The 13,705-nt window shown below is 39.0% G+C and overlaps 1 protein-coding gene across 2 annotated transcripts in view; it reads left to right on the forward strand.

Annotated features, from left to right (window-relative positions):
- The first annotated feature begins 2,261 nt into the window (after positions 1 to 2,261).
- Positions 2,262 to 13,705, forward strand: part of LOC101163788 (VPS10 domain-containing receptor SorCS1) — a 167,268-nt gene continuing 155,824 nt past the window's right edge. Inside the window, exon 1 of one of the 2 annotated variants that reach the window (XR_002292451.2) lies at positions 2,262 to 3,152. Coding sequence is in view for 1 of the 2 variants with exons in the window: in XM_011488553.3 (XP_011486855.2) it covers positions 2,415 to 3,152 (738 nt within the window). In the remaining variant the exon portion in view is untranslated. The remainder of the gene's footprint in view (positions 3,153 to 13,705) is intronic. The other variant, XM_011488553.3, reaches the window with a different exon arrangement.

Below are 13,705 nucleotides of genomic sequence, written 5' to 3' on the forward strand. Positions count from 1 at the left end.
ATTTTTCTAACTGTTCTGATATCTTCACCCGGCCAACCAAATTAATCAAACTTCAAAATAAGACCTGTATTAGTAAGATGAGTCAAATTAATTCTAAAAACTATAAAGATGAATATTCATTTCCCAAACCAGGCATAGAAATTAGATATTAAATAGGCTTCAGAAACACTTTTACCTTAAACTCTCTGCAACTCCAAGTAAATCAAGATGTAACTGAAAAGTCAGCAGCTCTTAATTTTAAACTGCAGCCATTTTTTAAAAACTTCATGTCATAACTCAAGTTACATGGACTCTTTAAATCTTTTATAATGTTAGTTTGTTTTTATATGTTTTCATAATTATCAATTCTTTTTTGGGGGGTCTTTTCAACTTTGTGTTGAATAAAAACTGTTTAACTGCTATTTTCATGGCTCACCAATACTTCGAGGGTGTCCTTTGGTTCACCTTAAATTTTCATAGCTTCCCTCCAAGGAAGATGAAATTTTCAGCTTCAACACTGCAAATTTTTTTTTTTTTTTTTGCAGGCTGAATGACAGAACCAAGTTGCTAACCCTGCATGTTTGCTGGCCCTGGGCACTTTCAATGCATTTACTGCACACAGAATTCAGAGGCAGCAGGCTTGACCACAGAGATGGAATATCGACTGAATTTTTTTGCCTCGTCCAGCGAGTCGCGATGATTTTCTCTCCTGTACGGGTTTTCTGAAGGAGCCACTTTCACTAAAGCTGCACCCATCAAACAAAAAAACAAAAGATTTATTTTAACTCTATTGTGCACCCTAATGTAACTACACAATACACTACACCTAAAAAATATATTTTATTTTTTAAAATTATTGGGAAATTCCTTAAAAGAATCTTAAAGAATTCTGTTGTAATAAATTAAATTTGTTTGAACAAGTGCTTACCAAACTTTGCAAAGATATCATTTTTTTCCAAAATGAGTTGTACTTTAAAAAACAATTACTTCCCTTAATGGATTAGAAAATTTGAACGTTTTAATAGAAGTTCATTTATAGCCACAAAAGCTGAAATATATTTTCTAATATTACAATATAAAAAAAACACGTTAGAGTTCTGACTTTCAACATCACTTTCAGACAATAACTGCAATAAATTAGATGACTACCATAATATTGATGCTCAAAGTAAAAACCTCCTATCTGAAAAAAAATCCCTTTTTTCAGAAAACAAAAATAAACAAGAGGTTTTAAATATTCCAGCCAATGCTGATAGGACGTTTTTGTCTTGTGGCCTTTATGTTATTAAAAATAGCAAGATTTTCTTATAGATTTATGCCTGTATTCATTAGTTGGAGAACAATGTCATTCAGTTTCCTTTTGTTGTGCAATGTTTTTTCTGTAATGCTAAGCTTCCCTCCAAGTGGATTTTAAACATGCTTTACTCTTAAAAACAAATATTTTGTAGACTTCATGTCCTCAGATGTATGCAGAGAACTCCTGGGTGGCTCGAGGAAAATATTCAAGCGTCTCTGTTTTATCGTTGCAGCTGCAAACTCTCTCCTCCCTTTCATAAAGATGCTAAAGTGTTTCCTGGGCTGAGGAGGATAATACAGAAAGCATTGAGGCACCTCAGAATTAACTCAATTTCGACCATCATCATCGTTTATGCAGAAAAATCCATATAATGAGCAACACTGCAAGATGAAAGGGAAGAATTTTCTATTCAGATCACAGGATGCAACATCTCTGCAGAGGAAGCGTTTGTCTAACTGGGCACAAAGCTTTGGCAATCGTTCACTAATCATTGCTCTTTAATCTCACTTTGTTGCAGCCTATAGATATTTTTTTCTTCCTCGCGGTAAAACTAATCGCCTCTCCAGGCTCAGTCTGCTCATTCCACCCCCTGATGGCATCTCTGTTGTGAAGAAGAAAGCAGCCAGCTGTTGCAGAAGTCTGCGGCCATTTGTACAGCCCTTTTGGCAAGCAGGCGCTCATCAGCATGGAGAAACTTGCCGTGATTAGACTCTCAGGGCTGCTGGGTTCCTGTCAAAGACGTGTAACTTTCATTAAATCCACTCAAGCCGGGATGCTTGTTGCACCATTTTCCGGCAGAAAGTGGGAGCGTTCCTCCTGATGCAGCTCGGGCTTCCTCCCTCAGCTGCGCAGCTTCAGACAATCAGCTGTAAAATCGCGAAGGGCCATGAAATCAGCTGCATGCCAAACCAGGGGCAATCCCACGTGATCTTTAAATAAAAGCTTTGCAGCTCCCCAAAACTCCATGCCCGCTGCTGCACTTCTTTGGGGAAAAAAATCAAACTGATTCATTTAAAGTTTGACAGCAGAATTAAAAATGACTGAATGGAGGAGCAGGTCTGAGTCTGCGCTTTAATGAAGGTAGAAAATAACAACTAAGGGAAAAGACAGTCGCAACATTGTCCTCCTGCACATCTGAATGCTCAGCTCCTCCCTCGTGCGCGCAAGGCTTCATTTCATCAAACCCTTCAAGTTGGGGCGCACTTTAGTCTGCGCCGCGCCTGCAGCAGGAACCGGGAGACTGAGTGCAGAGTCCGGGAACGGAGATCGGGCTTCGCAAACCTTTGAGCCCACAGAGATGCACCTGTACGCCGGCTTGAGCCCAAAGTGGCCCCGCGCGCTTTGGTGTCTGCTACTCTTGACGCCGTGTCTCTTTCACGCGGCCACGGCTGAAATCACCTGCAGGTCATGCCACCTTGGACATAAGTGGCGCGCACGGGAACTACTGATAAAACTGAACACGGGCGAGTCCGGGACTGGGGCACAGGGAGAACTTTTGGGAACGCAGGGACTCCCCTGTGAGGATGGATTCGCGGAGTGTGCTCCAAACGTGGAGCCGCGGCTTAAACGGAGTACAGGGAGCCGGCCCGCGGAGCGAAGCACGGACGACTTTGCTCAGAGCAAAGTTTCAGCCAGTTTTGGAGCGCGCGCCAGGAGGAGCAGCGGCGGTGATTTAGCCGGAGACTCCGCGGCTGATCACCAGGACGCAGAGACAGTGCGCAGAGTGCTGCGCGCAGAGCTGCGCTGGAGCGGAGAAGAGCGCAGGAGCGCCGGCGCGAGGCACGAGGAGCCGAAGGTGAACAGCTCCACGTTCGCCCTGACTGGAGACTCGTCCCACAACCAAGCCATGGTCCACTGGTCCGGCCAGAACAGCAGCGTAAGTGTCTCACCACGCGTGCTCAGAGCAATGATGAGCGCGCTTTGGCTGCGCGTCAAACGCGTGTGCTCACAGACACGCGAGCGCTTCAACGTACACGTGTGTGTAATCAGACGGATACAACTGATCTCTGATGAACCTGCTGTTTGTCCTCTCAGAGAATTGTGCATTTGTTCAGCCCGCGCAGCTAAGCTGAGGCGCGCGGACTCCATGAAGATCTGCAGGTTTGAGGACAGGCACAAATCAGCTGTCCTCCCCCTTTTTGCTGCAGCAAAGTTTTTGGCTGCAGTTTCTGGATTGCACGCAGATCCTCTCAGGTGATGGCGAGAGGGAGAGCGAGAGAGGGAGAGGCTCTGATTGAGATTACCATGTGGAGAACCAGTGTGCAACACCAGCAGCTTCATGCATCTGAGTTCTTACCAAAGGTCTGAGGAGGGAGATTCAAATATACTAAAAAGTTGCTTATAGAGTTTTTCTCCTATATTCTCCATACTGCAGGAAAAGACAGAGATGGAAAACATGCTGCACACATGCATAAGGATGTGTCTTTCCAAACATGTGGATGTATGTTTTATCTCAAATTTCTTCTGTAAACTAAAGCTAGATCAAATAAAATTGTTGTAACCAACAAGAATGGGAAACTACATTAGACAAAGATTTAACTGTCAGTTAAGTTCAAAAGACAAAATCAAAAAGAAGTTGAACATAAAACTGGAATTTTGTTATAAATGCTGCTCCAAGTTCTATTGTAACAGACTTTAAGTAACTGAATGTCACTGTACCATTGTTGATTTTTTTAATATATAACCAATGATGACAACTTTTACACAGTTGGACTGATAAAGACAACAAACAGATGGCTTTAAAAATAACTGATTTTACAAAAAAATGACCAAATTGTTTTCAGAAAAGTTTAATTTATGCAACAAAAACAGTTGAAATCCATTTTGAAGTGCTTTTAAAGAGATTGACAATCCAATTTCCCTCATATTGATCAGACAATTCACTCAGATGATTTATTTTAGGGTTCTATTAACAAGCATCCTGGACCCCACATCCAACATGGTGTTAGTCTGCAGGGAGTCACAGTTCACAGATGAAGCAGGTTGGTGTATGAGTCTTTCATGCTGCCAGAAAGTCTTCCAATGTTTGTTCTATTCCAAACGCCACATGAAGTAAAACCTTCAATGTAACCAATGCAACCCTATCAAGGAAGTAAGAGTTTAGTTATGGAAAAAAAAAAAAAAAAAACGTGATCAGAAAAATTGTATTGCTGCATTTAAACAATAAAACCATATTTAAGGTTAAAAAAATGGCCATCAGATTTTTCTCCTTCAAACTACATTTTCAGTCCACAGTCTTCTGTTATAAATCTTCTTGTCAGCTGAAAAAAACACACATTTATCCACTATTTTTACATGTGGGCTTTGAACTTTAAATGATCCTCAATTCTGTGCTTTAAAGAGCACAATAGAAGTGGAAGTGAAAGAAGATTAGTGGTTGTTCCAGCTGGTGATGCTCCTGAATGCCAAGAGGAACACTTCAATATTGGGGACATTTTCTGCCTGAGTTCCTTGGAGCATTAAAGTGTGGTGCACATTAAAGTTACAACCACATTTTATTAGCACTTGCTCCAGCTGTCCTTTGTGCTGCAGTATTGTTTGCTCCTTGGAGATAACAAATGATGGGGATGATATAAAAAAGCACACAGCTTTGTTGAGTTAGATATCAACAATGCTTTGTCTCGAGTGGTTTTCAAAAGCTTGTGGAGAGCATACAAATTTACAATTAAATCTGTAAGCAGGGGAGATATCTTAACTTCCATTAGGTGGCTTCAGAAGTGGCTACTGGCCACCCTCTGGGAACGTAATAACATGTTTTTTTTAATTAGGTTTCTGTCATAGTGCAGGAAAAGTCATGTTTTGATCCAAAATGGCAGCCTAAAAATGCAATGGACCATAGCAATCATACAACGTTTTCCATTTTTGGGGCTAATAAACATGTGTCGCAATTTTCAGGCCTTTCAAACTTGGGCAATTAGTGTTAATGTGTTCTAAATTGTTAACATGATCCTAGAAAGATGCATCGATCTGTTTATCTTGGGTCTAAGGTTAGGTTTAGGTCAATTGATTTTATCAATTTGTATTGATCTTTACTTACAAGATTGGTTTTCCTTTAACTCTGCTCTGGAAAATAGGGGTTAGTCTTTTTAATGAAAGCACTAAGAATGTTTTTGCAGGTGCCACTTTTGTTCAGCTTAAATAAATGGTGAAAACATTTCTATGACCAAGATCTATTGCTTCTGATATGGAAAATGGATAAATTAATCCATAGTAAAATGAATTGGATCAAGTCATAAGTCTAATCATATTACATTTTGACCCTATATATCTAATTTGAAGTTGGCAGTGATACCCAGCCCTCCCGGGACCTAACTTTATCTGATTTCATTTTCTTGTTAAATTGAAAGTTTTAAGAGTATATTTCCAAGGCCTCCATCTTTGTGAGATTTTAGTGACTGACAGTTACCGGTAACCCTTTACCACCAGAGCATTAGCTTCAGTGTTGACATTCTTTGGCCTACCGTAACTCATCAACCGTTGGCGCAATTACCGTAATTCCAGCAGAGTCTAAAGCGCAAAAACGTAGCTTTGCGCGAACATGCAACAGTTTGCAGTAGTGTAGGTTTACGGCGGCAACATAAATCAGTGAATTCTGTTGCACGGCAAAAAAAAAAAAAAGCTTTGTGCCAACATGTTGCCTAACAGCAAAAATTCACTTATGCTAATGGTGTAAATAGTCAAAGAGTTATGGCAGTTAAAAGAGTGCATGTTCTTTAGGTGTCAATGGGGAGAAAGATTTTTATGACCCGCTCCAATAAGATTTATGTTTTTGGTGTCTTTAACATATTCGTGTGTACATTTTCTCATGATGGAGGACACATATAAAAATTAGCTGAGAAAAAAACTATTTCTTTACTCAAATTGTTGTGAATCAGGAGCAGACAAAAAAATGCAGAAAAATATTGTATTGTATTGTAACGTGGAAAATATGCTGGGAGGGCCACAAGCTTCATACATATCTTCATTTTCCTTGTCTGAGCTGGCATCTGGCTCCAAAACTTCACTGCTGGATAGCACCAATATTGTTCGCCATTTTTGTTGCACTGGCAATGTTAGTTTTGGGGGGCTGTAAGCTAGCGCAACAGAGTGTGAACAGATGGATGATGGGAAGTGAGGGTAGGCTAACCACAGAAGATATGTCCCAGAAAACAATGTTTTTTTTTTTCTTTTTTTCCCTAAAAATTAAAAGCCAACTGGGACCACTTTTAAAATAGATCAAAGGATGATTGGAGTGAGTCTTTAAATTTTGAAACTGCTCCAGTGAAAAGACGGTGGGCATAGTTCATGAGAACCTTGCAAGAGTTTAATGGCAGTGAGGAAGTACAGTTTGGACACACCTTCTCATTCAAATGAATGGGAAAGTGTGTCTATACTGTAGGTGTGAATTTTTTGCTTGTAGACAATCTCAAATATTTTCAAATTCATTGACATTTGAATGGTTGCCATGGTTATGCCATGGATGGGTAAGGTTGTTTATTTTATTTGAAAGCATTTTCTGAAGCGTTCCAACTTTTGACCAGTTTTTGTGAATATTTATGAGTCAAGGTTGTGATTGTGTCTGAATCAAGAGCATGCCAAAACAATGAGAGTATGACAGCTGGGCCTTATTATAAGATTTTGGTTCAGAGATAAGTTAATCTGCTGAGAGGACAGCTCTCTGACTGTTAGTTCCTCAAAGTCAAAGTTTAATCAGCATTGACTCAAAGGCAACAAAACCAATAAATTAATTTCTTATCATGACTGAAAAAGCTCAAACACATCTTTGCAGGGGTCTGCGTTGTTCCGCAGCATCAAAGTCTGGCCTCACAGCCTCACTCTCAACGAACCCAAGTCAAACTCATATCTGTAACTCCCATACCCTCCATTCTAAGCCTCAGCTGCTTCTGTGCTACAGTAGCTCAAGATAAAAAGACGGAGAGAAAGTTTCATTTCGGCCTTGTGAACATATGTGTGCAAAAAGTAAATGCATACTTCTTTTGCAGATTAACTTGAGGTGTGTAAGAATGGACACAATCCCACTCGAAATATCTATAGTTGTGGCTATATTCAGAGGCAGATGTGCTCATCCTTTACAATCTTTATAAATAAATCAATGTGTCAGCCACACGCTGAGCAGATGAAGGCTCAGTTGCTGCTATTATTTAACCTCTAATGCTTTTTACAAAGCTCAAGCCTCCCACGTTGCTGGAATCCTGTGTATCAGCTTGGAATTGTGGTTGTAATTGTGACTCATGAAATACAGTCTGGGGGAGTAACACAAGCCTAACACATGCAAGAAGAGGGTTGTGACTATGAACGTGTGTTTGGCATATGAATGAACTAGCTGCTGACTGTGAATGTAAGGATCGATGCAGTATATGCCACACTGACACAAATTCATGTACTCATTTAAGCTTCTTTTTTCATATTGCTTTTCGTGCCTTTTCCAGTCCAACATTTACCTAAAGTTCAGCTTGTTCTCATTACCTGGACATTTGTCATTGACCTGAAACCTCAAAAAAACTGGAAGAACCAATGTTTGCATTGTGCAGCTTCCCCTGGTTCTTCCCTAGTGCAAAGGTGGATTTTGGACCTTCGTGAACTGTTGTTGAGGTGTGTAGGTGGAGAGAACAGCAGTGTAGGATGACAAAGAAACATCTGACAGCATCCTTTTACAGCAGAATTGGATTGAAAAGCTGACAAATGAGTCGGTGGATTTTGCGTCTAAGTTGATCCCTGATCATTTTAAAATGTCACTGAATTAAATTGAAGTGGATAAACTTCTGCAAGGTGCTTCAAGCATAGCTTCTCTCCTAGGTGATTAATTTTTTGTCATAAAACAACCTTTTTTTTACTTTAAGGTCTGTTGGATGTGTTCATAATACTGTGTCAGCTTCAAAGTGAGTGTGAAGCTTGGGAGCTGTTGAACATACGAGCACCGTTGTAGCAACAAAATCTGTATTTCAAAGAGGAGACATCTTAGGAATTTGAGTAATGATGTATATGACCTGTATCATGCTATTTTTAACAGAGCAAATTATTTATATATATGTATATGATAGTATATTACCTTTGGCAGACTAAACAATTTTTGGTGAAATATTAGTTATTTTCACAGCTCATTTTCCTACCCAGAAGTAAGATGACTCGATCTCTTAGGCACCGCCTTTCGCTCCTTTTGGGTACCGCCCATTTCATGACATCAACCTGCCCCTGCAGTGTTACTGCATTTCCCCCATGAAAACAAACATCTGAATTTTTGCAGAGATGGATGTGCATATTGTGCAAATAAAAATGTTTTGCCTATAACTGCTAGCTCCATGGAGAAAGTGTCTGTGTGTGTGTTAGCCTGGGGGCGGTGTTAGCAGCGCAGAATCTTTCTGGAAGGGGCTGTTCCCTACTTTCTGATGTCACAATGTGAGAACCCCCTCCCTTCTATCAATCTTTCTAAAGTCTTTTAAGCTCTAGGATGGATGTGTTGTGATCAGTATATGTGCCGGGGCACAATTCTTAAATGACAATTTTTTTCCATGTTATTGGTGTTTAGCTGACTTTCCCCTACTTTGTACACAACTAATTTAACCATTAACAAAATATCTTTGAAAGTTACAGACAGACTGTCCCCTATATTTAGTTAAGCAGTAAAAAAATAAATAAAAACATGTTAAACCGCTTCCAGTATTTCACAGAAGAATAAAAGGTTATTGGTAAAAAGATCACTCTCGCCAAGGGAGAAGGGACATATTTCTCAGGCGTGTACAAAACATGCACAGGGACAGTGTTATTTACATGACAAAATGTCAGGCATTAAATAGTTTGGTCTGTCACCCAGCTGGATTAATGATGGCATATTGTCAGTCTGTCCAGGAAGATCTATTTAAGCTTCCAAAGACAAGAAGTGCCAGAAAAGTTGGAAATCATCCAGCAAAGGCAATAAAAAGCAGCAGAATTATAATGTAACACGTTCTGGCATCAATGTGGTGCCACTTTTTCTAAGCTATCACAGTTGTTTGATATCAGAAGATTTGTCACAAATTAATGAGGTGTTGGTTGGGTGGAATTCTGGGAAGGGTTGACAGAAAGTCACTCGCAAATGCTGTCTCAGCTGACACTCTCACATCTTTTTATGGCGTTGAAGCAATCTATTTATGCTTGAGTATGCATCTTCATAGCTATGGTAACACCCAGTTAACAGCCAGCTCGTAATTTATTCGCTAAAGTCCCGCCAAAATATTCCATCTGCAACGTCAAGGTCACATTATTTGTTCGTTTGAAGACAATTGAGGACGATCGCAGACGATAGATTGTGTGAGTTTGTAAAGTGCTAAACTGCGATTACAGAATCAAGTGCCATTTAGAGACATATGTTCTTGGATATAAAGCAGATATGTGCAGTGGGAAAGCATAGTTTTGGTATTTGAAGTGTGTACATCTGCTGTGCATTTGTTGGAAGCATTGCTTAAGGAAGAATAAGGGCTGTGTTGTAAATGCCACCTTAGTCTGTACAGACGCTCTTTGATTGTCCCTTGATGACCAATCTGAATGGCCTTTATTGTGTAAAAAGACAATTTCCCGGAAGAAATAAAGATGCATAATTTTTTTTACTATCTGTTGAAACACCCACTTCTGTACTTGATAATTCACTTTAAACTCTGATCTCAAAAATCCTGTTTTCTTTTCTCCGGCATAAAGACCTTCATTGCTTCATTTTGACCCTGGACCTTTTTTTTTTTTTGGATACATTTTTTTTATTTATGTGGATCAAGCAAGAAAGTGAAGGTTAAACAAACAAAAAGTGGTCTGCAGTTGGCAATAAAGTGTTGCCAAGTTTACCGCGGAGTAAACATTCCATAAATCAGATCCTGGATGGCTCAGTTGGTTAAGTGCAGGATCGGCAACAAAGGAAATCAGGGTTTGATTCCCATGATGAGCTTCATGCAGTGTGGGTCCTTGGGCAAGACTCTTTGCGCTACTGCCTAACTATGTAGCCCAAGCCTGGGTCCCCCTGTGCAGGTCCCTGGCTCGGGTAAAATAAAGGAAGGACATCCAACATTAAAATCTCTGCCAATGTGCGAATCAGTAAAAGCTGATTCGCTGTAGTGACCCCTGAAGGGCAAGCTGAAAGATTCCACATTTTATCAGGGCTGTTACATTCCTCACAACACACTTTATACACTTTTCTCAGACAAACATTAACATTTTCAGATTTTTTTCTCTTGTTTAAAATCTCAATTTCAAACCTTCATAAAAAAAAAGGGTCCATTATAGTAAAATGAAAACACAGATCTGATTGCGATAGAAAATGAATGTAAATCTGGCAAACTGAACACATTCTTCTCTACTGGAGACACGGCACAGATGAGATTGACAAGATCTACAGCCAATCAGGACGTAGAACACAGATTGCTCTGTAAAAAAAAAAATCTGTAAAACAGTGGGTCCGTGAAGGGTGACCCATCCTGTAGCGAGGGGACCACTTTATAATGTTATTCTTTTGCTGTCAGCTTTTCCCTTCAGGGGTCGCCACAGCAAATCAGCTTCCTCCAGCTAACCCTTTCTGAATTATTCTAACCCTAAATTTAACTGGAAAATACATGGATAACAATATAAAAGGAAATTGTGAAACCAAAGCAATCCATCCATCCATCCATCCATCCATCCATCCATCCATCCATCCATCCATCCATCCATCCATCCATCCATCCATCCATCCATCCATCCATCCATCCATCCATCCATCCATCCATCCATCCATCCATCCATCCATTCATTTACAGAACTGGCTGTATCCTTTTTGAGGTTGCTGGAGCCAACCCAGCTCCATTGGGTGAAGGTTCCTTAACAAGTTGCCAGCTTGTTACAGGGCCATACACACACACGCACACACACACACACGCACGTATGCATGCACTCACACACGCACATGCAAACTTACATTTTTGGATAATCAATCAACCCATGAAGCAGGTTTTTGGACTGTTGGAGGAAGCCAGAGTCTCCGGAGAAAACCTACACACAAAAAGGTGTTAAAAGCAGTGCCTTCTCACTGTGGAGTGATGGCGCTAACCAGTACTCCACTGTGCAGTCCAACTTAAGTAATACAAATAAGAACTACAGACATAAAGGGAATAAATCAGCTTTTTTGTAATGTCTTCAGCTGCTTTTTAAAATTTCAGGTTGCTTCCTATATTTACCATAAAGTTTGGACACTTAGAAGGTTTTGACGACCAGGAGAATAATGACAGGACGGTTCTGGAAAGCTGTGTCTGCACCTCCTACTTTTACTTTTATAAGAACACGTTTATAAATAGATTTGACTTTTATTGCACGTCTTATTGCATATAAATATTTACACACTTTGTAAACACTTGCACAGTAATACGAAGCAGACAAGAGTAAATTAAAAAAATCTGTGAAACATCTCTCCATCTCATTGACAAATATAAACCAGCTACCAACATATGGCCTCGATGTAAAAGGTCATTTTAAAGCTGAAATTCACATTTATGTGAAAATGGTCTTATTATATTATGTAGATTTCTTCCTTTTTTTTAACTCAAAACATCAAAATTCAATTTACATGATGTACTGTTGTAGTACAAATGCAATGCAACAATGCTATTCCTGTTTAAGAAAATGAATTGGTACATGTTTACTTAATTTGACAAATTTTTCCTGTTCGACTACTCAAATTCCATAAACAAGACTCAAAAAGGACAAAAAATTAAACCTAAATTAGAATAAATCAGTGCTTTTGCATTTTACCAATGAGTCAAATATAAGTGAATTGGGCTTTTAAAAATATTGTACCTAACACATAAACATTAAGGTGGACAATGATGGTGTTTGAAATAGTCATACAGCTTTTTGATAATTTTGAATCAAATAATAAGACACATTACAATTTCTAATTTAATGAATAATTTATTAACAAAAGTCATTTGAAAGTGTTTTGTAATCCTACGTATTGCATTTTCAAACTATTGTTAATGATCATTTCGTGTTTTGAAAAGCAACAAACTCACTGTATTTCTGAAAAAAATAGAATTAGCGTGTTCACATTTTTTTTTTTGTATTATTTAGACAGTATTTTAAACATGTATAGATGCACCAAAACCTTGGTCAGGAACCAGCCATTTTTGAAAGTGGTTTAATCCTCCTGTTTGCAATTATGTATGGAAATTATGGCCGCCTTTATGTCAAAAATAGAGCCAAAACCCTCAGACAGTGTTGATATAGAAACCACCACTTTTATTTGAAATACTATTATTATTAATATTTTGGTGTTGCCTCTGACATGGAGCCCTTGTCATTCTCGCACTGCCCTCTTGTGTCACCAGAACATTAAGAGTAGAAGTTGTAAAGTTGAAGAGCAAACCAAACTTTGCTGTCTTCATGCAGCAGCATCTCCCAGCAGCAGTCAAGGCAGAAGCTCTTCACCTCCCAGTTTTTCATGTAAAGTAAAATGGACATAAAGTGCATTTGTGATGATGCCGTCTAATTCCAATCACAACAAAATGCTATCGTCAGATTGCAAATTTGTATTTAAAGTGAACTGAATGAACACCTAAGACTCAAAATGCTGAAAAATTTACAAATCAGTACGTAGATGGTGTAATTTACCTGATTTAACATAAAGAATAAATGCGTGGAACATTTCTTCCCTATTTCTCCCCCCTCATCTGTCCAATAGCAGATCTTACACTAACCAGCTCTATAATGTCAAAGACAGCACTAAACACTGACATTTTGTTGTTTGCTTTAACCCCTTGATGCCTGAAATTGTTTCTAAAAAAAAATCACTTAGGTTTTAATGTTTTTGTTTTCAAATAGATGTTAAATTAAGATAATTTTGGAGCCAAAGTGGTTTGATGCAAATGTGCATGAATAGGCGTCAAGAGGTTAATTGATAAATATACACATTTACAAAATAGTGAAATATAGAAAAATGTGTTCAAATTTATTCTTTGTAAATAAAAACACAACTTCACAACTTCTATTTGTTCCTGCAGCACATATGTGAAAGTACATGGAAAATAGGATTTACTGACAAAACCAGTAATTGCTTACAGAGGATGAGCTCATCATAACATTTTTTTTAATGAAAACATGATCATTTTTGGTTTTTGGGGGGTAAAAGACATGTTTTATGTGAAGAGATCCTCCATTTCATGTCTTTAATATCCTCCGTTCTCTCTGTTCACTCCTCTGACATGCATCTTGTGTCTCAGCCACACTCATCCGGTGTAATGCTGCAATTACAAAGTGAGCTTACAAATCAGGTTGTGCGCATCCAATTTGAATGCAAACAGACTCTAATCTGTGTGCTTTCAGACATGTTGCTCTCTACGACCTGCTGAGACGAAAGACAAGGAGAAAATGCAGGAACGACACAGCGCAAAAACAAACACAACGAAAGCAACTGTGTGGGCTAAGCGATCCTTCTGGTAC

This window comes from Oryzias latipes, chromosome 1 (assembly GCF_002234675.1).
Source record: "Oryzias latipes chromosome 1, ASM223467v1".
Taxonomy (NCBI): Eukaryota; Metazoa; Chordata; class Actinopteri; order Beloniformes; family Adrianichthyidae; genus Oryzias; species Oryzias latipes.